Source organism: Entelurus aequoreus, linkage group LG12, assembly GCF_033978785.1.
Source record: "Entelurus aequoreus isolate RoL-2023_Sb linkage group LG12, RoL_Eaeq_v1.1, whole genome shotgun sequence".
NCBI lineage: Eukaryota > Metazoa > Chordata > Actinopteri > Syngnathiformes > Syngnathidae > Entelurus > Entelurus aequoreus.
This window is the reverse complement of record NC_084742.1, coordinates 50,971,028-50,997,606: the sequence shown is the minus strand read 5'-3', so window position 1 is coordinate 50,997,606 and position 26,579 is coordinate 50,971,028. Positions and strand designations below refer to the sequence as shown.

At 38.8% G+C, this 26,579-nt stretch overlaps 1 protein-coding gene across 1 annotated transcript in view; it reads right to left on the bottom strand.

The window, feature by feature from the left end:
* mpdu1b (mannose-P-dolichol utilization defect 1b) overlaps window positions 1-26,579 on the bottom strand; it is a 36,775-nt gene that overhangs the window by 7,916 nt on the left and 2,280 nt on the right. The window contains exons 3-6 of the mRNA XM_062066195.1: window positions 17,411-17,543; window positions 9,801-9,886; window positions 1,083-1,201; window positions 833-943 (exon numbers count right to left, since the gene is read on the bottom strand). Of these exons, the coding sequence (XP_061922179.1) occupies window positions 833-943; window positions 1,083-1,201; window positions 9,801-9,886; window positions 17,411-17,543 (449 nt within the window). The remainder of the gene's footprint in view (window positions 1-832; window positions 944-1,082; window positions 1,202-9,800; window positions 9,887-17,410; window positions 17,544-26,579) is intronic.

Here is a 26,579-nt window from a genome sequence, read left to right as displayed (position 1 = left end):
ATTTGATTGATTTTTAGACAATTACTGTCAGTTGTGAGGCTCTCCCGCAAGCGTGCGCACGCACACACCTGCTCAAGCCCCTCTAATACGTTACCGCTTTACAAACATTCGTTTTAAACAGACCTAATATCATAAACAACATCAGTGTGGTTATAATAAGAAGTGAAAAAAAGTTTCATCAACGGATTATCATTCACGTCCAGTCAGGAAGAAAAAGCTGTTGCAAGTGCGTGAACACTACATGACCATGGCCTTTTCAAATTTAAAGTGTCACATTTTCATGGATTTAAATGACATTCACAAGTGTTAGTGAAATTCATATATTTGAGAGGAATAGGTATTTTGTGTATATAGTAACAATTTTAGATATTTGAGTTCAACTCATGAAAAATGGGAGCAAAAACAAAAGTGTTGTTCAGTGCACCAATTAGAATGCAAAAAAAACCTAAAAACTTTTGTCTTCTTGTCTCTCATAAGGATTAGGAATGATAGGCAAAATTCCCCAAAAAAGTGCAGTTCCCTTTTAAAGCAAGAGCAACAATAATTGACCTTTAAACTTATATCATGCTCGATTAATGGTGATCAAGAATGTCATAATTTAAAAGCAATAGATGTACATGTTAAATGAAGTAACTTGGATCATTGTTAAAATAGGTGACATATTCTACAGAAATGACTTAATGTCAGTGACTTTGGAAAACTCGAGAATACCAAATTGGTGACTTGAGATTTGACTCTACCTGTCTAAGACCTAACTTGGATTTGGGATTTAAGACTTAAGATTTACTTGAAACTTGAAATACATTGACTGCTAATAGTAAACAAACGATACCTGCAGCGATGTGAAGATGCGTGCTAGCGATCCTGCAAACAACAGGAAGATGGAAACAGCTGACAACTGGCCAGTGTGTCCGTTGCGAAAGTTAGTGGCCGCTTGGATCAGCTGCAAGACACAAACCCACTTTTTTCTTGAAGAAATAATATCACAAATATTATTTTTCAGTAATATTCAGAGGGCAAAAAGTTAGACTTAGGTAAGATTTTGCTAGTAATGTTATGATACTAAAATTGTGTTAGTGTACCCTGCTAACGATGACAGCAGGCATGTTGAAGGCTTGCATGGTGGTTACCACTGATGTAGGAGTGACTGGAGACAAAACCAGGAACATCAACACCAGGTACACCAACAGGAAAACAACACCTGGAAAATTTAAAAAAACAGTTACGCGATTCCTTGTTATTAACAACAACTGCCACCACATACATAAGAATATAAAACACATTCAAGAGTTAAGTTATAACAATACAAGAATTACGCCTATACTGGCTCACCTGCACTGGCTCCTGGTGAACTTAAGATGCGACTTTAAGGTTCTATTACTTACGTACAAAATATTAAACGGTTTAGCACCATCTTATCTTGCTGATTGGATTGTACTCAACGTTCCGTCTAGAAACCTATGTTCCAAGAACGCTAGCTTATTAGTAATTCCCAGTGCCCAAAAAAAGTCTGCAGGCTCTAGAGCAGTTGCAGATGAGACCTCGGTAGAAGCATTTAAGTCCCACTTTAAAACTAATCTATTTACTCTAGCTTTTAAATAGACTCTGTTTTAGACCAGTTGACCTGCCGCTTCTCTTTTTTGGCCCACCTCTCCTGCAAGGAGCGGTTACCAGATGGCCACAGATAATCCCTGGGGAGATACCAGTCCGAAGGATGTGCTAGCTATTCTAAGTAATGACCAAGTGTGGTCCACTCCTCTATGACTTGGATGGAGACCTCCTACAACCCTCTGCTTGTCACCAATGGACTGGCCTCTCACAATATCATGAATGATGTCATCGTGGTTTGTGCAGCTCTTCGAAGCACCTGTGATTAGGGCTATATAAATGAACTTTGACTGATTGATTGATTGAAGTCCTAATGAGTAAAAAAAATATTTGAAATTAAAATTTCTGACTGTTTTTCTTTTTACTCTGATAGTCAAATTTTTAATCTGGATTGTCTAGTGCAGGGCTCCTCAACTACATTGTTCTGGGGCCACGTTTCCAATTATTATTCATTGATTTAATATTCAAATAAAAAGTTCAACTATTACATATACAAACCCTGTTTCCATATGAGTTGGGAAATTGTGTTAGTGAGCATCCTGGATGATGCCAGTCACCCTCTGCATACCGTTGTCAGTAGCCAGAGGAGCCTGTTCAGTGCTAGACTGCTTCATCCCAAGTGCAGGACTAATAGACTCAAAAACTCCTTTGTCCCACACGCCGTTAGACTGTACAACTCCTCTCTGAGGGGGGGGGAGAGAGGGAACTCTCCTGAAGGAATCAATAAAGTACTATCTATCTATCTATCTAGATGTAAATATAAACGGAATACTATGATTTGCAAATCATTTTCAACCCATATTCAGTTGAATATGCTACAAAGACAACATATTTGATGTTCAAACTGATAAACATTTTTTTTTGCAAATAATCATTAACTTTAGAATTTGATGCCAGCAACACGTGACAAAGAAGTTGGGAAAGGTGACAATAAATACTGATAAAGTTGAGGAATGCTCATCAAACACTTATTTGGAACATCCCACAGGTGAACAGGCAAATTGGGAACAGGTGGGTGCCATGATTGGGTATAAAAGTAGATTCCATGAAATGCTCAGTCATTCACAAACAAGGATGGGGCGAGGGTCACCACTTTGTCAACAAATGCGTGAGCAAATTGTTGAACAGTTTAAGAAAAACCTTTCTCAACCAGCTATTCAAGGAATTTAGGGATTTCACCATCTACGGTCCGTAATATCATCAAAGGGTTCAGACAATCTGGAGAAATCACTGCACGTAAGCAGCTAAGCCCGTGACCTTCGATCCCTCAGGCTGTACTGCATCAACAAGCGACATCAGTGTGTAAAGGATATCACCACATGGGCTCAGGAACACTTCAGAAACCCACTGACAGTAACTACAGTTGGTCGCTACATCTGTAAGTGCAAGTTAAAACTCTCCTATGCAAGGCGAAAACCGTTTATCAACAACACCCAGAAACGCCGTCGGCTTCGCTGGGCCTGAGCTCATCTAAGATTGACTGATACAAAGTGGAAAAGTGCTCTGTGGTCTGACGAGTCCACATTTCAAATTGTATTTGGAAACTGTGGACGTCGTGTCCTCCGGACCAAAGAGGAAAAGAACCATCCGGATTGTTATAGGCGCAAAGTTGAAAAGCCAGCATCTGTGATGGTATGGGGGTGTATTAGTGCCCAAGACATGGGTAACTTACACATATGTGAAGGCGCCATTAATGCTGAAAGGTACATACAGGTTTTGGAGCAACATAGACTGGCCTGCCTGTAGTCCAGACCTGTCTCCCATTGAAAATGTGTGGCACATTATGAAGCCTAAAATACCACAACGGAGACCCCCGGACTGTTGAACAACTTAAGCTGTACATCAAGCAAGAATGGGAAAGAATTCCACCTGAGAAGCTTAAAAAATGTGTCTCCTCAGTTCCCAAACGTTTACTGAGTGTTGTTAAAAGGAAAGGCCATGTAAACAGTGGTGAACATGCCCTTTCCCAACTACTTTGGCACGTGTTGCAGCCATGAAATTCTAAGTTAATTATTATTTGCAAAAAAAAAAAAAGTTTATGAGTTTGAACATCAAATATCTTGTCTTTGTAGTGCATTCAATTGTAAATGGGTTGAAAAGGATTTGCAAATCATTGTATTCCGTTTATATTTACATCTAACACAATTTCCCAACTCATATGGAAACGGTGTTTGTACATACATTCAATTTAATGAATAATAATTCATGGTAATGCAAATGTGTTATATTGATGTAAACTATGCAAGTAAGAGGGGAACATATTTTTTTGTGCCATTTGCTAACTTCCGGGAGAGGGGACAGAGTAGATAGATAGATAGATAGATAGATGGATAGATGGATAGATGGATAGATGGATGGATGGATGGATGGATGGATGGATGGATGGATGGATGGATGGATAGATGGATAGATGGATGGATGGATGGATGGATGGATGGATGGATGGATGGATGGATAGTACTTTATTGATTCCTTCAGGAGAGTTCCTCAGGAAAATTAAAATTCCAGCAGCAGTGTACAGAAGTGAGATCGAATTTAAAAAGTAAATAATGGGGATATAAATGGAAATAAAATAGAAAATACTACAATAAGAATAAAAATAAAAAGCAACAATAGGAATACAAATATAACAGTGAAAATAAGAATATAACAAGAGAAACTATGCAGTAGTGACCATGTTATGAAAATGTATTGCACTGTTATTGCACTGTTTTTTGTTGCAGTTTATTTCTGTATTGTTATTGTTTTGCATCCCCTGTCATCCTAGAACCCCCCTCCCCCCAGGTGTGGCACTTAAGAGAGCAACAGAAGGTGGTGAATGTCTGACATGTTTAGAGACGTTGTCACAAGTGTACTCTAAGATTCTGTAAAGAAGATTTCGACCTGTTTTCCTGAGAGTCTATGTGGCCAATGAGTTCTGACGGCACTGCTGAGACATGTAAAAGACATGTTCGAAATAAATGTCTGTTAAAAACCAAGAATGATTTGAGCTTTGATGAAACTCATTATTTTGCATGTTCCTGACAACCAGCATTTTCTGTAGTGGACATTCGATTTTTGTGTACTTATCTTGCAAAAATAAAATGTCTATGCAACAGGAGTGCGCTGCTATTTTTAAGAAACTACTGCAACAAAGTTAGTCGAAGATAATCTAACAGCATTCTAGTGTTTTTAGGAATGTGCTGCAAAAATGTTAGTCTCTTCAAAGTTTTCTTTAACTGAACTACCGTGCCGGTCTGGTGTCATTCCCATGCTGTATTTGGGCCCCAGGGAGCCAGTCAAATAGCCCTGCTATAGTAGGGACTTTGAGTGTTTTGAAAGGCACCAACAAATTAAATGTATGATACTAATTATTAAAAAGGTTGAATTATTTATTTTTAGCTTTGAGTAAAGATGCAACTTTATTCTTGTAATATTATATTTTTTTATTACATATAACTTAAAATTACTTTTGGCAAACTTTACGCGGACGCCTAGCGGGCGGCAACTTTCCGTTGTGTTTTAAGCATTACAGTGCATCTGAAAAGTATTCACAGCACTTCATATTTTCCACATTTTGTTATTTTACAGCCTTATTCTAAAATGAAATAAATAAATTTTGGTCCTCAAAGTTCTACTCACAATAATATCGGCCTGCCGATATTATCGGCCGATAAATGCTTTAAAATGTAATATCGGAAATTATCGGTATCGGCTTCAAAAAGTAAAATTAATGACTTTTTTAAAAACGCCGCTGTACGGAGCGGTAAGTACACAGCAGTTGCGTCTCCAAGTCAGCAGCCCCTCCACTCTTCCCTCTCCCACACACAACACAGGAGTTGACGACTGCAGCATGAGAGGTTTACTGGCGACGCTTAATGACCTCATCAAACCGCCGCGAGCGCAGCATAACAACAACAAGAGTGTGTTGTTGCCGGTGCTGTAGCCGTGGCTAACAAGCCAGGGAGCTCGGTGACTGACTAACGACACCATGTCTATTATTTTAAAGTGTGTCTGATGGATAAAAAACTGGAAATTTGCAATGACTGCAAAAAGTTGGTTATGGGAGGAGGAACCAAGACGTCTTCCTTCAGCATTTCAGAAGCTCTGGCTGACTAGTAGGCCACTTCAAGCACTCACCGCTAGCTTGCAGCACATTTGTGTTACTCATACAAATACGTTAGAGCAGGGCAGATTGAGCCCAGTTTATAATTTCCTGTTATACAGTATACCAGGCAGCCTTGCACTAAAGGAGGACTATGTTATTGTTTACTTTATTACTCTAGTATACTGTGGACTGAAGCTGTGTGCCTTCATTGTTTTTGTAGCTGTTGTTTTGAGGCATGTTTAAAAAAAATAAAAAATAATGCATTTTGTGAAAGTCAAAGTATAGTATTTCCCATAGTTGTAGTGGGTATCAGGATGATCTCAGGGAGACCATGTCCCAAATTCCAAGCTGCTGTTTTGAGGCATGTTAAAAAAAATAATGCACTTTGTGACTTCAATAATAAATATGGCAGTGCCATGTTGGCACTTTTTTCCATAACTTGAGTTGAAGTTGTTCTCTTATTTTGGAAAACCTTGTTACATTGTTTAATGCATCCAGCGGGGCATCACAACAAAATTAGGCATAATAATGTGTTAATTCCACAACTGTATATATCGGTATTGGTTGATATCGGTATCGCTAATTAAGAGTTGGACACTATCGGGATATCGGATATCGTCAAAAAAGCCATTATGGGACATCTCTAATACCCGATGACAATGTGAAACGTTTTTTGTTTACATTTAGCAAATTTATTAAAAATACAAAACTAAGAAATCACATGTACATAAGTATTCAGACGCTTTACTCAATACTTTGTATGATGAAGTTTTGTCCATTACTTTGATGCTTAGTGTGCTTAGTGTCGTCGTCCTGATGAAAGATGAACTGTCGCCCCGGTCTGAGTTACCGAGCGCTCTGGAGCAAGTTTTCATCCTGGATGTCTATGTACGTTCTTGCATTCATCTTTCCCTCTATCCTGAATAGTCTCCCAGTATCTCCCGCTGAAAAACATCTCCACAGCATGATGCTGCCACCACCATGCTTCACTGTAGGGATGGTATTGGCCTGATGAGCGGTGCCTGGTTTCCTCCTAACATGACGCCTGGCATTCACGCCAAAGACTTCAATCTTTGTCTCGTCAGACCAGAGAATTTAGTTTCTCATGGTCTGAGAGTCTTCCAGGTGCATGCTGGCAGAGAGCCGACCAACTCATTCCACCCTAAAAGCTGGCGTGTGACAGACTTTAGCTTTAACAACGTCTATGGCGGGAAAGAACTGGACAAGAACCTCGGTATTTGCAAGCTGTGGCGCAAAAAGATCAAGTACTTTGGCAACACAACAAACATGAGACCAATGTTCCCTCTAATTTTTCATGTGTGTGAGCAAATGCAAAAACTCCCTGAGCATTCAGTGGAGCCCATGTGAGAAGGGCCAACCAGCAGCACACCTGTCCCAAACCTGACTAAATAACAAGTTCAATCTCCATCCATCCATCCATTTTCTACCGCTTGTCCCTTTCGGGGTCGCTGGAGCCTATCTCAGCTGCATTCGGGTGGAAGACGGGGTACACCCTGGACAAGTCACCACCTCATCGCAGGGCCAACACAGATAGACAGACAACATTCTCTTATTATTATAATCAAATGACAGTAGTCATTTCCATGAGATTATTTTCTAATATAAGTGTTTAAGCCCACTTACAATGACAATAACAAAAAATATTGTTTTTCATGAACTGTGTACTTGTATTGTTTGTCTGGGTGGAGGTGCTGCTTTGGAAATAATTTGTACCCCTTTCAGACATTACATTTAGTTCCCATTAAAATATTCACATGTTGCACAATGAGATGTAAGCAGGGGATCATGTGTACATTACTGCAACTTCCTGTTTGTAAAAAATATATTTCTATTAGTATTTACTTAATATACTAACAGCATTTCATGATTAATATTTATAAATTAAGATTCCTAATAAATGACACTAGAATAAGCACACATTTGATTGGTAAATCATAGTGTAACAACCTGGAATGACACTTTATGTGTGGTGTTGGAGTTGTCCGACTTTTTGTGTGGCTGTAAACGCATCACTTGCTAAGTGCCATATGTGCATGTGTTGGCGCATGTGAAAAAGAGCGCTCTGGAGCAGTTGATATAACAAAGTTGGTTTTGGTCTGGTTTGTACTGCAGAAAATGACCAGTTTTGCTAGACATAATTTTTTTTGCTAATGTTTTGGTGATGTGTTTATGGCCGACAATAAAGAGTTTTGCTCAATAAAGTGATCGATGGAATTCATGTCCTCAAAGCGTCTCGACAGATGTTACAATATTTGAACAATGATGACGAAAACTGTTTTCTCTGTCGTGTCCGTGTGTCGAAAATTGTTATGCGCTTATTTTTTTATTTGATTTTGTGCGTGGCATAGATTTGCCGTGCACAGAGGACGCTTGAGCAGTGCGCAATTGCACAGGCGCGCACCTTAGAGGGAACGTTGATGAGGACCCATCTGAATACATTCCACTTGGTGGAAGTGGCGGGAACACATCAGGCAACTATGAGTAATGCTACTAGTTCCGATCAACAAACAATCGAGGAAGCAATTCGAAAGATGCCACCCCCAATGCAATGTTTATTGCCAAAGATTTGCGTCCTTATTCCGTCGTGGATTATTAGGGGTTTAAAGCACTGCTTTACACAATGCAGCCCAGATATACCACCCCATTCTATCCCTATTTTACTGACACGTCCATCTCGAGTCTCTCCAGCCAAACTAAAACACAAGTCATGGCCTTGTGTTTAAAGCACTTTTACAAAGAATGATTGTGTTCTGTCAGAGCAATTCTGTGCCATGTAGTTTAGTCTGAAATATATATTTTGTAAGGGCCACATTTTGCTAGCTAGATAATTGCAATACATTTGTAGATGTTTGTGTTTAAGCAGCAAAGCACTTTAACAGTGATTCTGTGCTAGTTAGTATTTAGTCTGAAGTTAATATTTTGTAAGAGCCACATTTTTTGTTTGTTTGAAAATGCATTATAACTGTAGGTACAAAATTCTACATTTTGGAGGAGGATTGTTGATATTAAGCTGCTGATCCAGAATAACTATTTCATGTGTAGCTCAGGAAAACTTAAGCAGCAAATCACTTTTTGAACTGTTGGTTTTGAAGTTCATATTTTGTAAATGCATTGTTTTTGTGCTCTTTTATTTTAGGGCACTTACATTCCGGTTTTGCACACATTTAGATTAATTAACTCAACTGTTGTTTCTTACTGTAATTGCACTGTTTTTAAAAGTAGCAAGTAATGAATGTTTATTTAGTGCAAAGAAAGAAATGCAAAACTGCATCAATATAGATAAATTAAAGATGCATCAATAATCGATTTTTTGTCAAATTGTAGCTCCGGAATCATAATCAAATTGTGAAGTGCCCATCAATTATACAATTGTACATTCATGTTTCTTCTAAACCAGTGGTTCTCAAACTTTTTTCAACAAGTACCGCCATAATCACCAACATTAAAATACAGTAGCATGGTAGGCCAAAGTATTCATTAAAAACTAGGCAGATGTTTTATTTAACAAGTATATTTCATATTTTTGGCCACAGTTTGTACAGTAAGACTGTGTTTGAGTATGGGAAAATAAAACACTACTTAAAAAATGAATCAAATAAAATTAATGTATTTTTAATCAGGTGATTATTTGGCATACCACAGTAAACTAAACAAAGTTATCGCTAATCGACATGTTTGTGATCCTTTGATCCAAATAAGAATCGATAAGAGAACCGATAAAGAACCGAATCCATCCATCCATTTTCTTGTTTGTCCCTTTCGGGGTTGCGGGGGGTGCTGGAGCCTATCTCAGCTGCATTCGGGCGGAAGTCGGGGTACACCCTGGACAAGTCGCCACCTCATCGCAGGGCCAACACAGATAGACAGACAACATTCACACTCACATTCACACACTAGGGTCAATTTAGTGTTGCCAATCAACCTATCCCCAGGTGCATGTTTTTGGAGGTGGGAGGAAGCCGAAGTACCTAGAATCGCTAAAGAGAATTGTAAAAATCTTAACAATTCCCATCGCTTCATATGCATACACAACAAATTAACATGACTTTTTTACTTGCCAGTAAGAGAAGGTGTGTTTTCTAACCTCTGGCGGTTCTTCCTGTGTAGTGCTGAATGAGGAAACCAATGGTGATTGTCTGCAGCATGAGGAAGAACACCTCACCCCAAGCACTGCCGAAAACATTGACAATTAACATCATTAAAACAGTTGGTTGATGTAAAAAGGGTGTTTTCAGACGGCCACATATAGATTTGGCGCTACCTGTTTGCGCTTGCTCAAAAGAAACATGTGGCCTGTCTTTAAAGCTCCTTGCACTCAGTGTTACGCCGCTTCTCAATACTACTCATACAGACCTGGGTCTCATTTATAAAGGTTGCTGCGCACAAAAATGTCAACAGGGGCGAATGTGTCACTGCACATTTTACAGAAAATATTCTGTGCGGTAAAGGTGGCAAATTCCTACGCACTCATTTCAATCAGGAATCGGCGATGGTGGCACAAAATACATAGCAACATATATTTCTCAATATATCCTCTAATTGTGAATTAACCGTATATTTATTTGTTAAAGCCTAAATATAAAATATAGAGCTGTATTAACTTTGTCTGGCCACACACAGTGTGAATGCATTTTTTTAGGCTAAACAGAGATTACAGCACCACCTTGTTTTTTTTGTTTTTTTTATAAAAGCACATTATACGTTCATTAAATGATTACATCTATGTTTTTTCAATACATTGAGTTTATAACAAAAGTTGCAAAAGTTTGGATTTCATGCTGCCATGCATGTAGTCTCAAATCATTATCATTCAAAAATGTTATATCATACAAATATAAAACACACTGTACAAAAAGCAAATGTATTGTTCCAATAATATTGAAATCATCTCGTGTGCATGACAAGAGCTTTAAATATTGCTCATGGTGATTACTACTGGAAAATGCACTACTACAACTAATACTAAATAAACATACAAATAAAAAATTATTTGTACATCTGGCAAAAAGAACGCTAAGACTTGAACATGATTTTTCCTAAACTCAGCAACAGTTCTCAGTCACGGTCACTGAGAACTGTTACTCTAATATGACCACAATAAATACTTCCACTATCACATCAGTGCCCTCCCCTTCCAGCGAGTGACCCACAGGATGCCATGATGCACACATTTTAACCCCTGAACACGCTAGCACGCCTCGCTGCTGTAAGGCACCCACCCAGAGCTCAGTCCCCGAAACCCAGAAAAAGCTTCCGCGCCGAGGAGCCAGCGCACGCCACAACGGTTCGCCTCAAAAAGTGGCGTTGCATGGTGTGCACATCCCCCCCAAAAAATCGAGTTGCAAACAATCTCCTTTCTAAACCGCTATCACTTGCCTGTGACGGGAAGCTAACGATCCAAAGAGAATACAAGAGTATGGTTGCTCAGAGAGCCGACAAATAGCCACATAAGCAGGGAGGCCCAAAGTACAGACAACTTTAAACAGCCACAGTGCACAGAGCGACCCCGTATCCATCCACCTATTGAAGATATGCCTAAATAACAAATGCAAAAACATTTAATTTAGCCAAAGACATTTGTCCGATTAATACTATGAGGAGTACACTGTGTTCCTTGTAGTTTTTGAGTCCTATTTCTTATTTCATTCTTTTGTTTGCACTTTATGATTGCACGCTGCATATTGTGGCATTGTTTACCTTTCATCTTTAGTAAATTGTATTATTTATGACTCATATTTATTGAATCAAAAATAGTTCAATTCCACGCTATAGTGAATTTGCAAACAGCTAAAATGATGCACAAAGCAAACCTGCTACCCATGAAATGTACAACAATTATTCTCAACAAAATAGGAGAAATATAACCTTAGAGGAAAATGTAATTTAAAACATTTGTATGCATGTACAACACTTAAAACATTTAGTATATCAGGATGTGGAATTAAGTTATGGAATTGATTAAGTAAAGAAATCAAACAGTGGACTAATATGATCCCTTTTAAGAAACTGTTCAAACTCAGTGTTTACAAAGTACAAAGAAGAAGAACCATGATAAACATTCTGAAATTATTGATAATCTTATGAATCTCATCATATGAAACAACTTATTTCACTTTTTTAATTATTTGTTTTTAATGTTATTTTTCAATCAATTTCTATTTCCCAATTTTTTAACCAGGTAAAGACTCATTGAGATTAAAATCTATTTTTCAAGAGCGACCTGACAAAGAGGGCGGCACAAACAAAGTTACAATAATAATGACAACAAGACAATACAACAGAACAACAGCAGTCATACCACAACAGGCATACTTGCCAACCCTCCCGAATCTTACGGGAGACTCCCGAAATTCAGCGCCTCTCCCGAAAACCTCCCGGGACAAATATTCTCCCGAAAATCTCCCGATTTTCAGCCGGAGCTGGAGGCCACGCCCCCTCCAGCTCCATGCGGACCTGAGTGAGGACAGCCTGTTTTCACGTCTGCTTTCCCACTATATAAACAGCGTGCCTGCCCAATCACGTTATAACATCTACGGCTTTTAGAAAGTGCAGAACTGCGCACACAAGGAGACGAAGCAGAAGAACGAGGAAGATACAGTCATGGCGACGCCGACGACGAGTAAGATGAAGAAATACGCTTGTAAGTTCCAAAACGAATGGAAACAAGAATTTCAGTTTATCCAGGACAGTTCAAAGGGGAAGGGGTATGCTGCCTGTAAATTTTGTAGAACAGACTTCTCCATTGAACAAGGTGGCCGAACGGATATACTCGGTCATGAACGGTCAGCGAAGCACAAAGCGGCGGCAACGCAGCACCGGTCCCAGCCCAGTATTATGGGCCACCTCGCTAAATGGAGACCCGATGGTGTAACATATGCCGAGACAAAGATGGCTATGCTGATAGCTGGAAGCAACATCCCGTTTTCATTTGCGGATGTCTTCAACAAATCCGTGAAGAATATGTTCCCGGATTCAGAGATCGCTCGCCAGTACACAAATGGCAGAACAAAGGCTACTCAAATAGTGAAAGGTAAGTATTGTTTTTTTTTTTGGTAGCAGCAAGCACAGTTGTTAGTAGAACAACTGTGTTTTCATTACTGTGTATTTGATCAAGTCTTTCAAGTACAACAATGAGTAGATAAGTGTTATGTGTGTGTATATGTGTAAATAAATGACCACTGAAATTCAAGTATTTTATATATATATATATATATATATATATATATATATATATATATAGGAAATACTTGACTTGGTGAATTCTAGCTGCAAATATACTCCTCCCCTCTTAACCACGCCCCCACCCCAACCACGGCCCCGACCACGCCCCCCACCCTCAACTTTACCTCCCGAAATCGGAGGTCTCAAGGTTGGCAAGTAGTATGACAACAGGTCAAATCTTTTTTTAAAGGGTTAAGTAATAATTCAATTTAAAAGCAAGTACATTTCACAAGAGAACTGCTTTCTCGATTTTCTAAAATGGACTTAAATTCCCTCAAAGTGATCAATTCTGGTAGCCTCAGATCTTTCTGGATGTCATTCCATGACCAGGGAGCAGCATAACTGAATGCTTTTCCCCCCCCCCCAAGTTCTGTGTTAGCTCTAGGAACCAAATGTGGGGGAAATCCTGTGAGCGTAGGTTGTAATGACTGCAGTCTCTACACACAAAGGAACACAGATAGGTGGGGACAAGTCCAAGAAGACATTTATATACAAGCACTATCCATCGAGAAAGTCTTGGGGCAGTTAAAGATGGACAGTTTGCTTTTCCATACAGAGTACATGGGTGGACAAGATTTCCACAACCAGTAATAAAACGTAAGGCACAGTGATATACAGTGTCTAGTTTCTTCGAGTAAGTGCCAGGTGCATTCATAAAAAGCAAGTCTCCATAATCAAGTAAAGGAATAAAGGTGGATGAGATCAGATGTTTCCTAATTTTTAGGGAAAAACAAGACTTATTCCTAAAAAAGAAACCCCATTTAATTTTAAGCTTAAACACAAGCTTTTCTGTGTGCTTTAAAACAGTGGTCCCCAACCACCGGGCCGCTGCCCGGTACCGGTCCGTGGATCGATTGGTACTGGGCCGCACAAGACATAAAAAAAAAATACAAATAAAACATTTTTATTTATTTTTTTTCTCTTATTAAATCAACATAAAAAACACAAGATACACTTACAATTAGTGCACCAACCCAAAAAAACTCCCTCCCCCATTTACACTCATTCACACAAAAGGGTTGTTTCTTTCTGTTATTAATATTTCTGGTTCCTACATTATATATCAATATAGATCAATACAGTCTGCAGGGATACAGTCCGTAAGCACAAATGATTGTATTTTATGACAAAAAAACAAAAAAACTTGGTTCTGTTGATGAAATTTAGTTCATATCCTTCCAGATCAAAATCTATTCCTTTTTTTAATCATCAATTCATGTTTTGGTGACAGTGATAACTTTGAAGAGTTTGTTGAATTGTTCTAAAAAGTGCTTCATGTTGTTATAATTTGCGTAAAAGCTTCTGCTATTAAAATAAATAATTGACAATTTGTTATCACACTAAATGTTGCTATAATAATGTTCATCTGTATGATAAAAACAATTATTACTGATGTGAGAAAAAAAAATTGTATCTGGATCTATATCATTCACCAAATCCTGTTTTTTATGGTCTTTGTTGCAGAAAAGTTTCAGTTGCATATTTTCTTGTTCAACAATCATTGATGTTGTTTCATTAATATCTAAAAGTGTAGGTGGATGCACTCCTGAATCCTGGTCTTCTTGTTTAGTGGTCCCTTAGAATATAGTCTTGTTGATGTTGAATTTAGGTGTTTGTTTTCCATCAGACTCCATTATCATTGTCGTGGTGGGAAGCAGTGTGCCCACTGCTCCCCTCACCTCCCAGGGGGTGATCAAGGGGATGGGTCGAATGCAGAGGACAAATTTCACCACACCTAGTGTGTGTGTGACAATCATTGGTACTTTAACTTTAACTTAACTTTAATATTTGTCCAGGTCCTTGATGTCATGGACAACAAGTACTCTTGCTTCTGGACCTCCATTTAACTTGATGTAGATTTTGCAGTTGGCGCTCCAAGTTCCCTGAATTTTTCTCTGCTTTCCCAAGTCGCGTGCTTTCTAAGCGATTTCAGCATCACGTTTTGTGAGATGCTCATTCATGTACACATTTGTACCCTTCAGCTTCTTTCCCTGTTTCGGCAGTGCTATTTTAGACTTTCTGTTAACGAGTTTCACGAAGATGGCCGGAGTGGTGGTGGTGTTTATTCCATTCAGTGGGATGCATGTTCTGATTAATGTTGATTTCAATTTACTTTAATTGCAGAAAGTTATCCTCCATTATTCACAGCTTTCGCGTAGGATCTTGGTTTACTTCTATGCCCTGTCACGATGATATCATCATTTGTTTATCCTGATCCATTTAATCTATTATATTCCTCAGCATGTTGTTGTCTCGTTTCACTGCAATAACTTCTTTTTGGAGAGTCTTCACTTCTTGACGCATTTCCTGAAAGTCTCTTCTCATGTTATTATTATTATGAGTTAGCAGACTTTCTATATTTTCCTGCAAAGTTCTCAGATTTTCTTTGTATTCTGTTGTTGCTTTTCTTGGATCTTCTTTAAATTCTCTAATTACTCTTTCCATGTAGGGCTGAGCGATATATTGAACATACTCGATATATCGAATATACTCGATATATCGCAGGTTTGTCTCTGTGCGATATAGAAAATGACTATATCGTGATATTCGAGTATAAGTTCTCACGCAGTTGCTTTTAGCTGCGGGCATTACACTACAGGCGTTTCTCACTCTTTCTTGTCTCTCCTTCTCACAGAGACATAAAACAAGCGCACATACTGTCGCGCGTGCAACGTCATACGCCCTCGCGGAGCAGAGAGGTAGCGGCATGGGTAACATTAGCTGTGATGCTAGCGGAGAGGTGCGAGTGGTAATACGAGAGAAAGAAGGTGCAAATCTGGTAACAAATGAAGGAAGAATAATTAATTCCCAAGAAAAACAGCACGGGGGTCCATCGTCTGGCGGTGGTTTGGCTTCAAGCGGGATTATGTTGAACAGACAACCGTAATATGTCAAGTATGCGGCAAAAGTGTTGCTACAAAAAGTAGCATTACTGCTAATGTGTAGCATCATTTGAAAAGCCACCAGATAGAGAATGAAGAGTGTGTGAAACTCCGCATGTCAACATCGGCCGTAGCCGGTGCCACACCCACAAAATGCCCAAGCAACCATTTCCACATCAACACCGTATGAAAAAAAATAGTCAACAACCGAAAGACATAACGTTTGCAGGAACCTACCACATAGCGAAAGACATACACTATTTGATTTCCTATTATGCAGCTCATTTTTATTTGACAGTACTTGAAATATCTTGTATGACATCACGCACAAAAGTGCACTGTATTTGTTTTAAACTATTGTAGAGGCGTTCTGTACAAAAAATGCACTTTAATTTAGTGTTGTTTTGATATGTCATCTTAGTGACATCATGCACAAAAGTGCACTCATAGCTTGTTTTAAAATTTCTCTGACAATCTTGCACTTTCTGTTTTAGAAATGACATGAATGTTTGTGCCACTGCTTAATAACTGTTTAATAAATACAGTTTTGCTAAATTGACTTAGTTGTGATTTCCCTCTCTGCATGAAACTTCAAAATGAGCATGTATCAATGCAGTATGAACAAGAATGTTTTAATGTAGACACATAGAATCATCATACTGCTGTGATTATATGCATCAAGTGTTCATTCAAGGCTAAGGCACAATATCGAGATATATATCGTGGATTGTGACATGTCCTAAAAATATTGAGATATTAATAAAAGGCCATATTGCCCAGCCCTATTTCCATGTCTGCTTTATGATATAATCTTGCATTTTCTATGTCATTGACTATTTTTTTGTAGCATCATGTTTTGCTTCCTATCGAGTCCTGCATCCAACATCAACTCTTGCTTCTCGTGTCCAGAGACCCATTCGATTCAGATGACACCAAAAGTTTCGGGATTTGAGTTTTTCTCCTAGATTTTGAAATCGCAGCAGCTCGCTGACGTCAGTACCTCTTTGGCAGCTCGTATTAGCTCGCTAACGGCGGTTGCTTCTTTAGCGACTTTTGCGGCACTTTTAACTTTTTTATTTCAACAATTTTGTACCTTGCACTGTTCAGAGATCAACTTGAGGTGTCGTCAACTTATATCACTGTGTTGTCGGAAGCACTTTGAAACAGTTTCAAACTCTCGCCGTAGATTCTGGTTGCTCGGCAACCGCTTTGAATTGCGGTGGGGGCCGTTGGCTTGAGGCTATCGGCTCTTCCAACTTGCCTTATTTCAGCAAATCAATGCCTCACACCGGACCAAAAGCAGTTAAAAAATGCCGAGTAACTCTCCTTTGGCTGTGATCACAAATCAGTGGTCAAAAATCTTCAATTTTATCAAAAACCCCGGTAGCAAAAGCGCTTTGCGTCTTCTCCCATTGACAGGAAGTGACAAAAATAAATAAGGAATGAAAATATTTGTAATTTCAATATCAATACAATAATAATATAATACAATAATCCTGATTATCAATTTGGCCATAATGGTAATGCCCTAGATTGCAGTCCTGCGGGAAACGATAAAATGCATATTGAAATGTCCTAAAATGGTTGTAACCTGAAGGGGAACTTGTTAGCGATACTGTAGGCCATGGTTCCAGTGATGGCTAGCAGCTCCAGTAGCACCGACTGGAAGCTCAGACCTTCGGCGCTCTTAGCCCCCATCATCTTTAAGATCTGTGGTAGCTTTACTGGAAACAAACACAAAGAAGAAGTACATAATATAACCATTTTCAAAAATACAGTTATGAAACAATAATGTGGTCCCTAGGACAGGGCTTCTAAATTTACCACTTAAAATACCATATGGTAAAATTACCATTACCACTGTAATGTTGGAAATTTGATAATTACAATTGTATTCCCAAATAGGTAAATACCATTACCATTCTTTAAAATTATCATCAAAATTACCATTACCAACTTACAATCTGAATTTATGATTTAAATGTCAAACATCCATCCATCCATCCATTTTCTACCGCTTATTCCAAACATAACAACCCTTAATACTTCTGACCCGTGTCAATGAAATTAACCTAAACAAATTATGATTATCAAATTATAAATCATAAAACTTCGGGAGGGTGAACAGTAACAACACTGCAACAGTTCAAATACGCCCACTTTGTTTTACTACCAGTTAAAAGTGTAATTTGTTCTGATTCCTCATGGCGGTAGTTGGCATGACCTCAAGATGCGGAGACAGGAGACTGCGTGCAGGTAAGATATAAATTAAATCATCAAAAACAAGTGGGCAGCTTATGTGAACACTTTAAAGCAGGGGTGTCAAACTCGTTTTCATTGAGGGTCACATCACAGTTATGTTTGCACTCAGAAGGATGTTTCTAACAGTGAATTGTATTATTACACAATTGCCAATGCGATTATTATATATACAGTATATATTTTTTTACATAAAATGTAAAAATACAAAAAAATCTATAGATTTTATGGTAAAAAATGGCAGCTAATTTGCAGGTTTACAGTGTTTTTTACAGCATATTACTGTAAAAAATTAGCAAGTCAGTTGCCAACATTGTACTCTATATATATATATATTTTTTTTTTTTACTGGAAATAGAAAACTACTTTTTTATATTAAATTCTGGAAACTGAGCTTGCATTTTTTACCATAAAACTGTAGATTTTACATTGTATTACTGTAAATGGCAAAACGATACCAGTTTTTTACAGTAAAAAAACTGGCAGCACAGTTGCCAGAATTTTATCGTCAAAAAACAGTGGTACTACTTTCTCAATATACAGTAAAATACTGTAAAACCAAAGTAAATTTCACGATTGTATCGTAAAAAATTTTTTTATAATGAAATCCATTGTCATTTCTACAGTGTACAATTTGATGGATAACTTGCTTTGAAATCATAAGTCACGCAGACTTAAAAGTATTTATTACTACTGTAACCAAAAAAAGGGTTTAAATTCATGATGATATATTTTTTGCAGTATTAGATCTAATCTAAGGTTGATAAATATGCGATTGCATGGACTACATGTATTTTTTTCCCGCCAAAATGGAAAGAACGAATACATTTAGTAAGAAAAGATTAAGTACTTTATTAACACATTATTTCCAGGCTTGCGCTGGCCAAATAAAATTACGTGGCAGGCAAGTTAAAGTTAAAGGCCTACTGAAATGACATTTTTTTATAGCAGATCCATTCTATGTGTCATACTTGATCATTTCGCGATATTGCCATATTTTTGCTGAAAGGATTTAGTAGAGAACAACGACGATAAAGTTCGCAACTTTTGGTCGCTGATAAAAAAAAGCCTTGCCTATACCGGAAGTAGCGTGACGTCACAGCAGGAAGGGCTGCTCATATATTCCCATTGTTTACAATGCAGCGAGAGAGATTCGGACCGAGAAAGCGACGATTACCCCATTAATTTGAGCGAAGATGAAAGATTCGTGGATGAGGAACGTGAGAGTGAAGGACTAGCGTGCAGTGCAGGACGTATCTTTTTTCGCTCTGACCGTAACTTAGGTACAAGGGCTCATTGGATTCCACACTTTATCCTTTTTCTATTGTGGATCACGGATTTGTATTTTAAACCACCTCGGATACTATATCCTCTTAAAAATGAGAGTCGAGAACGAGAAATGGACATTCACAGTGACTTTTATCTCCACGACAATACATCGGCGAAACACTTTAGCTACGGAGCTAACGTGATAGCATCGGGCTCAAATGCAGATAGAAACAAAAGAAATAAGGCCCTGACTGGAAGGATAGACAGAAGATCAACAATACTATTAAACCATGGACCTGTAAATACACGGTTAATGCTTTCCAGCCTGTCGAAGCTTAACAATGCTGTTGCTAACGACGCCATTGAAGCTAACTTAGCAACAGGACCTCACAGAGCTATGCTAAAAACATTAACTCTCCACCTACGCCAGCCAGCCGTCATCTGCTCATCAACACCCGTGCTCACCTGCGTTCCAGCGATCGACGGAGCGACAAAGGACTTCACCCGATCACCGATGCGGTCGGCGGCCCGGAGACGGAGGAAGTCAAGGTGAGGTCGGCGGCTAGCGCGTCTGCTATCCATCTCAAAGTCCTCCTGGTTGTGTTGCTGTAGTCCGCCGTTAATACACCGATCACACCTACAGCTTTCTTCTTTGCAGTCTCCATTGTTCATTAAGCAAATTGCAAAAGATTCACCAACACAGATGTCCAGAATACTGTGGAATTTTGGGATGAAAACAGAGCTTTTTTGTATTGGATCCAATGGGGTCCGAATACTTCCGTTCTCTCCGTGACGTCACGCGCATACGTCATCATATCTAGACGTTTTCAACCGGAAGTGTTGCGGGAAATTTAAAATTGCACTTTATAAGTTAACCTGGCCGTATTGGCATGTGTTGCAATGTTAAGATTTCATCATTGATATTTAAAATATCAGACTGCGTGGTCGGTAGTAGTGGGTTTCAGTAGGCCTTTAAAGTACCAATGATTGTCACACACACACTAGGTGCACTGCGGTGAAATGTGTCGTCTGCATTTGACCCATCTCCTTGTTCACCCCCTGGGAGGTGAGGGGAGCAGTGGGCAGCAGCGGTGCCGCGGCCGGGAATCATTTTTGGTGATTTAACCTCCAATTCCAACCCTTGATGCTGAGTGCCAAGCAGGGAGGTAACGGGTCCCATTTTTTCAAATGTCTTTGGTATGACTCGGCCGGGGTTTGAACTCACAGCCTACCGATCTCAGGGCGGACACTATAACCACTAGGCCACTGAGTAGGTCTGGCTTTGAGTTCGACACCTGTGATTTAAAAATTGTGTGTGCTTTTAATTTTATCCGACATGTCCCCTATCTGAAGGAGTAACAAGTTGAACATGAGTGCAGTCAATTGTACCTATTGTTTTAGAGAAACTAGCAACTGCATAAAAGCCTTGTTTTGTGTCCTTTACTGCGTCCTGTGTGTGTGGGAACTGCAGCGCTCAAATTTTACCGCGCCATTTGCCGCGACCACCCTCGTCATTTACCGTAATGCCCAAAAAATGTACCAACATTTGCGGCAAGAACATGCCGTGACCGCCCTCGACTTTTTACTTGTTAATGGACAAGGGATGTAACAGTAAACGGTATAATGATCATTTGCGATAGTTCCCGACGGTTAGTAATACCGTTAAATTTTTAATGACCGGAAAACTGTCATTTATTAATGTATTTTCAGCAAACACTAGCATCGTTTGGCTTGATAATCATGGCGGACCAACGACACCAACTTTGCTGCGGAGATTTTCCCTCGGATTATACAGAGCCAAGCGCTTGGTTTAACATAATTTTCCCTCGCTTCCCACTGTGCGTTTAAAGGCCTACTGAAACCCACTACTACCGACCACGCAGTCTGATAGTTTATATATCAATGATGAAATCTTAACATTGCAACACATGCCAATACGGCCGGGTTAACTTATAAAGTGCAATTTTAAATTTCCCGCTAAACTTCCGGTTGAAAATTCCTTTGGAGGATGACGTATGCGCGTGACGTAGCCAGTGAAACAGAGGTATGGCTTCCCCATTGAAGCCAATACGAAATAGCTCTGTTTTCATCTCATTATTCCACAGTATTCTGGACATCTGTGTTGGTGAATCTGTTGCAATTTGTTCATTGCATTGTGGAGAAAGAAGCTGAGCAAGCAAAGAAGAAAGTTGTCGGTGCGAAGCGGAGTATTTTGCGAGGGAAGTCAGCAACACAACACAGTCGGTGTTTCATTGTTTACATTCCCGAAAGATGCAGTCAAGATCGAAGAACTCGGACAACAGAGACTCTTACCAGGAGGACTTTGATTTGGATACACAGACGTGCTACCGTGAGTACGCAGCTGCGCTTCCAAACATTTGATCGCTTGCCCGTACGTGCGTGTCACGTACGTAACTTTGGTTAAATATATAAGCTTTATGAACCTTGGGTTAGGTGAACGGTCCTTTGGGCTGAGTGAGTGTGTGTGTTGTGCAGGTGTTTGAATTGTATTGGCGGGTTATATGGACGGGATCCCGTCCATATAACCCGCTCGAGCTATAACTAGCTCGAGCTAGTAGCTAGGAGCTAGCATAACAAACACCTAAGTGTATGTTATGCGGGATTAATTTGTGGCATATTAAATATAAGCCTGGTTGTGTTGTGGCTAATAGAGTATATATATGTCTTGTGTTTATTTACTGTTGTAGTCATTCCCAGCTGAATATCAGGTCAACCCCGGCTCTCACAGCATCTTCCCTATCTGAATCGCTTCCACTCCCCACTAGTCCTTCACTTGCACTTTCCTCATCCACAAATCTTTCATCCTCGCTCAAATTAACACGCGAAGTCCCAGAGAAGGGTCAATTGACATTTTTACCTAGAAAACACACAAGAGGGTCATTTGACCCCTAGTCCCCCCTGTGGACACTCCTTTTGTTATGAAAATGTGGCTGTTAGTGGCACACGGCAGGGGGCCACTTGAGCCTGTGTGGGGGAGGGGACCTTACAGCTCAAGCTTTAGTTCTGAGGTAGGTTGTGTGTGTTTTTGCAAGGATCAACAGAATGAAGGGATCAACACTCTGACATTTATTGTTAAAAAAAATACAAAACAAAACATATTTACAAAGAATGAAAAAGCAACTGTTTTCCCAGTTTTGGTGTGGAGGGTTGTTGCAGAAGCAATTGTTATTTTTGTGTGCCAAAAATAGTTTAAAAAAAAAAATTTACAAAGAAAAAAGCATATTTACAAAGAATGAAAAACCATGTCCATGTAAACGTGACTGACATACATTTGAGCAGTCACTCACAATCCTGGCACTGCCATTGCTCCTTTCGGCATTTCCCACATGTATAATTTTTCTGTCTACCTAGACAAACTGCCCCTAACAGCCTCATTACCATAACAAAATGAGTGATTAGTGTATTCGGGAAAAGCGTCGGGCCAAATGACCCCTCTCTGGGTCTTCTAGGTAGACAGAAAAATGCTGGGACTTCTAGTGTTAATGGGGAAATCGTCGCTTTCTCGGTCCGAATCGCTCTCGCTGCTGGTGGCTATGATTGTAAACAATAGGGAACTTTGCGGATATGTTCAACCGACTACGTCACGCTACTTCCGGTAGGGGGAAGCCTTTTTTTTATCAGATACAAAAAGTTGCGATCTTCATCGTCGTTGTTCTATACTAAATCCTTTCAGCAAAAATATGGCAATATCGCGAAATGATCAAGTATGACACGTAGAATAGATCTGCTATCCTCGTTTAAATAAAAAAATGTCATTTCAGTAGGCCTTTAAGAGCGCACTGCTTTGTTTAGATGGAGGCAGGTGTGGGCAATATTGGAGACAGACGCACTTGTCCCCACACTAAAAGTATACAGCGAAGGAGAAAACCATTTGATGTTTTGCAGCAGGCGATGTGTCGTGAACGTTGTCACAACTTCTTTATAAAGTCTTTACTTTGTTGACTGGGATGTTCACTCCTTTATTTAACTGTAGACAGTATCAATGTTCAAATAACATCAATACTAGCTATAACGTTTGGTCATCTCATCGAATTGAACGCAGGCGGTGAAGATTTTTTATTCGATGTGAGAGGTATCACTCCGGGGTTTTTTTTGTTGGCCAAACTGTTGTACTGAAACACTAGGGAGGCGTTGGAGAAGAACAAAGCTGGTTTATTAGACTTCATCTTCATTAGCCAAACTGCTTTGTGTTTTATTTTGATATCAAAAAGTAAACACCAGGTTTTGTTTACATTAATTGTGGGTTTTTTCATGTCACTTCAAAAATCATTCATGTGACATCATTTTGTTAATGTGTTATTGTGTATAGTTAATTCCTATACGACATATTTCTGCTCAAACTCATAATGGATCTGTCCCGATACATCATGTAGATGATGTACATAACTTAAAAAAAAACAAAAAAAAACTCTCTCTATCAAAATGTACAAATAGAGATACAGGCATCATGTAATGACAAAAAGCTGACAAGTTGATGTTATTAAAGAATAAAACAACATAATATTTGTTTATAAATATATGGATAACGTTTATCTATAGTCTTTTTATTAGACATTACAAATGACATTATATTTGTAGTATAAACAGAGATATATAGCCTATTATCTGATCAAATTCGGCCGCCGAAAAAAAACCTTGACCGGAACAGCATTGTCAAAACTAGATGTTGTGATGGCGTAGGCAATATTGAGTTGAGGCAGCATGTCTGCGATGTTCACGTACTTTAAAGGGGTTGTATTGCGAGTTTTTCTCTCTAAATTTAAAACACTTATTGTGGCCCTTCTAACTTGCCTTGGTGCCATAAAATATGAGCCCTCCTTTAAGGCAACACTTGCCTTGACCTTAAAAAGTCAACTTGCCCAACTTGCCAGACAAGGTAATTAATATTTGGGAAAAGTAAATGCTGCCACACCTTAAAAATGTGTGTTTTTACACAACACCTCCTCATTCTCTGCCAACATGGTGTAATCACGACTATGGGAACAATGAACATCAATAATACAGAAACGTAACATTAACACCAGCAGGTCGTTATAGTATAAACAGAGATATATATATATATATATATATATATATATATATATATATATATATATATATATATATCTAATCAAATTGGGCCGCCGAAAAAAGACCTTTCCGGAACAACATTGTCAAAACCGGATGTTGTGATGGCGTAGGCAATATGGAGCTGAGGCAGCATGTCTGCGATGTTGACGTACTTTAAAGGGGTTGCATTGTGAGTTTTTCTCTCTAAATTTAAAACACTTCCTTGTGGTTATTTGGTCAAAATTTTGCATAGATTGTTTTACAGACTGTTTTCGAGACGCTTTCTGACCGCCTCTTCAGGATGCAAAGTTTTGTGGACGGTCTTATATACATGCCTCCACTTTGACTGTATTTTCTTCCTGCCCACTTTGTTGTTTTTTTAGCGCTTTCATAGCGAGCCCGCTGACAGATATAAGTGAGAACTATACACTACTTTATATCAGAAATGACAACAGCAAAGGATGCGTGTGCATGTATGAGTCAGTCTGCCCCACAACAAGAGGATAGCAATATAGAAGCTTATTAACTACAGCACAGACTACAATGGCGGATGCGCACAAGGCAGTATGGGTACATTTAAATCATGTATTGATAATCTGCTGACGGTTTTCCCAATTTGTGGCATCACCAATTGTGCATATTCTAACAGGCTTGTTTGGCGGGAGTAGGAAGGAGGAGAAGATTATTTTATAAATATCTCTGCAACGCCTTTACGGTTTGATTTCAAATTTTACCAGCAAGTACCAATAGGTAAGAAGAGTTGGTTTTGCATAATAAGGCCTTGATCCGAGATATACCTATGGACAGCGATCTACAAAATGAGCAATGATAAGAAGTGTGACGTCAGTGAGGGTTCTGTTGCTTCACGCTACTGCGAGCTTTCTCTCCTTGACAGCCACCATGGTCCTCTTAATATTTGTACATTTCCCATTTTGTAGCTCGCTTTCCTTGGGTATATCTGGGGTACATGAAAGTATATCCACATCGCAGACATGCTGTCTCTGCTGCAGACAATCATGTGCATTTGCTTATGTCATCACAACATTAGGTTTCAGCAGTGCTGTAAGTCAAAGTCTTTTTGTCAACAGTGCACAGATAACACACTATATATATCTATTAGGGATGTCCGATAATGGCTTTTTGCCGATATCCGATATTCTCCAACTCTTTAATTACCGATACCGATATCTACCGATACCGATATCAACCGATACCAATATATACAGTCGTGGAATTAACACATTATTATGCCTAATTTGGACAACCAGGTATGGTGAAGATAAGGTCCTTTTTTTTTAATTAATAAAATAAAATAAGATAAATAAATTAAAAACATTTTCTTGAATAAAAAAGAAAGTAAAACAATATAAAAACAGTTACATAGAAACTAGTAATTAATGAAAATGAGTAAAATTAACTGTTAAAGGTTAGTACTATTAGTGGACCAGCAGCACGCACAATCATGTGTGCTTACGGACTGCATCCCTTGCAGACTGTATTGATATATATTGATATATAATGTAGGAACCAGAATATTAATAACAGAAAGAAACAACCCTTTTGTGTGAATGAGTGTGAATGAGTGTAAAAGGGGGAGGAAGGTTTTTTGGGTTGGTGCACTAATTGTAAGTGTATCTTGTGTTTTTTATGTTGATTTAATAAATACAAAAATAAAAAAAATTAAAAATAAAATATAAACCGATACTGATAATTAAAAAAACGATACCGATAATTTCCGATATTACATTTTAAAGCATTTATCGGCCGATAATATCGGACATCTCTAATATCTATTCATACTGTAACGACCTGCTGGTGTTAAATGTTAATGTTACGTGTTATTGATGTTCATTTTCCCATGATCTTGAACACATTGTGTCCGAAGTGAAAGGGGATTGGCAAAGAATGAGGAAGTGTAGTAGTGGGTCTGCACGGAGAAGGAAGTGTGCGCACAGGAAGCAATACGCGTTGTAATTGAGCCGGTTATTAGCACAAGATTGGCAATAAAAGTTAAAAATAACATTATACTTTGTTTGACTTCTTCTGGAGGCTACAATATATTGTATTACTTTAATTTGTTTTCATGTAAAAAAAAAAAATGTCTAAGGTGTAGCGGCTTTTATTATGCCGTGGCGTTGCGCCACGATCGAATACATTAAGGG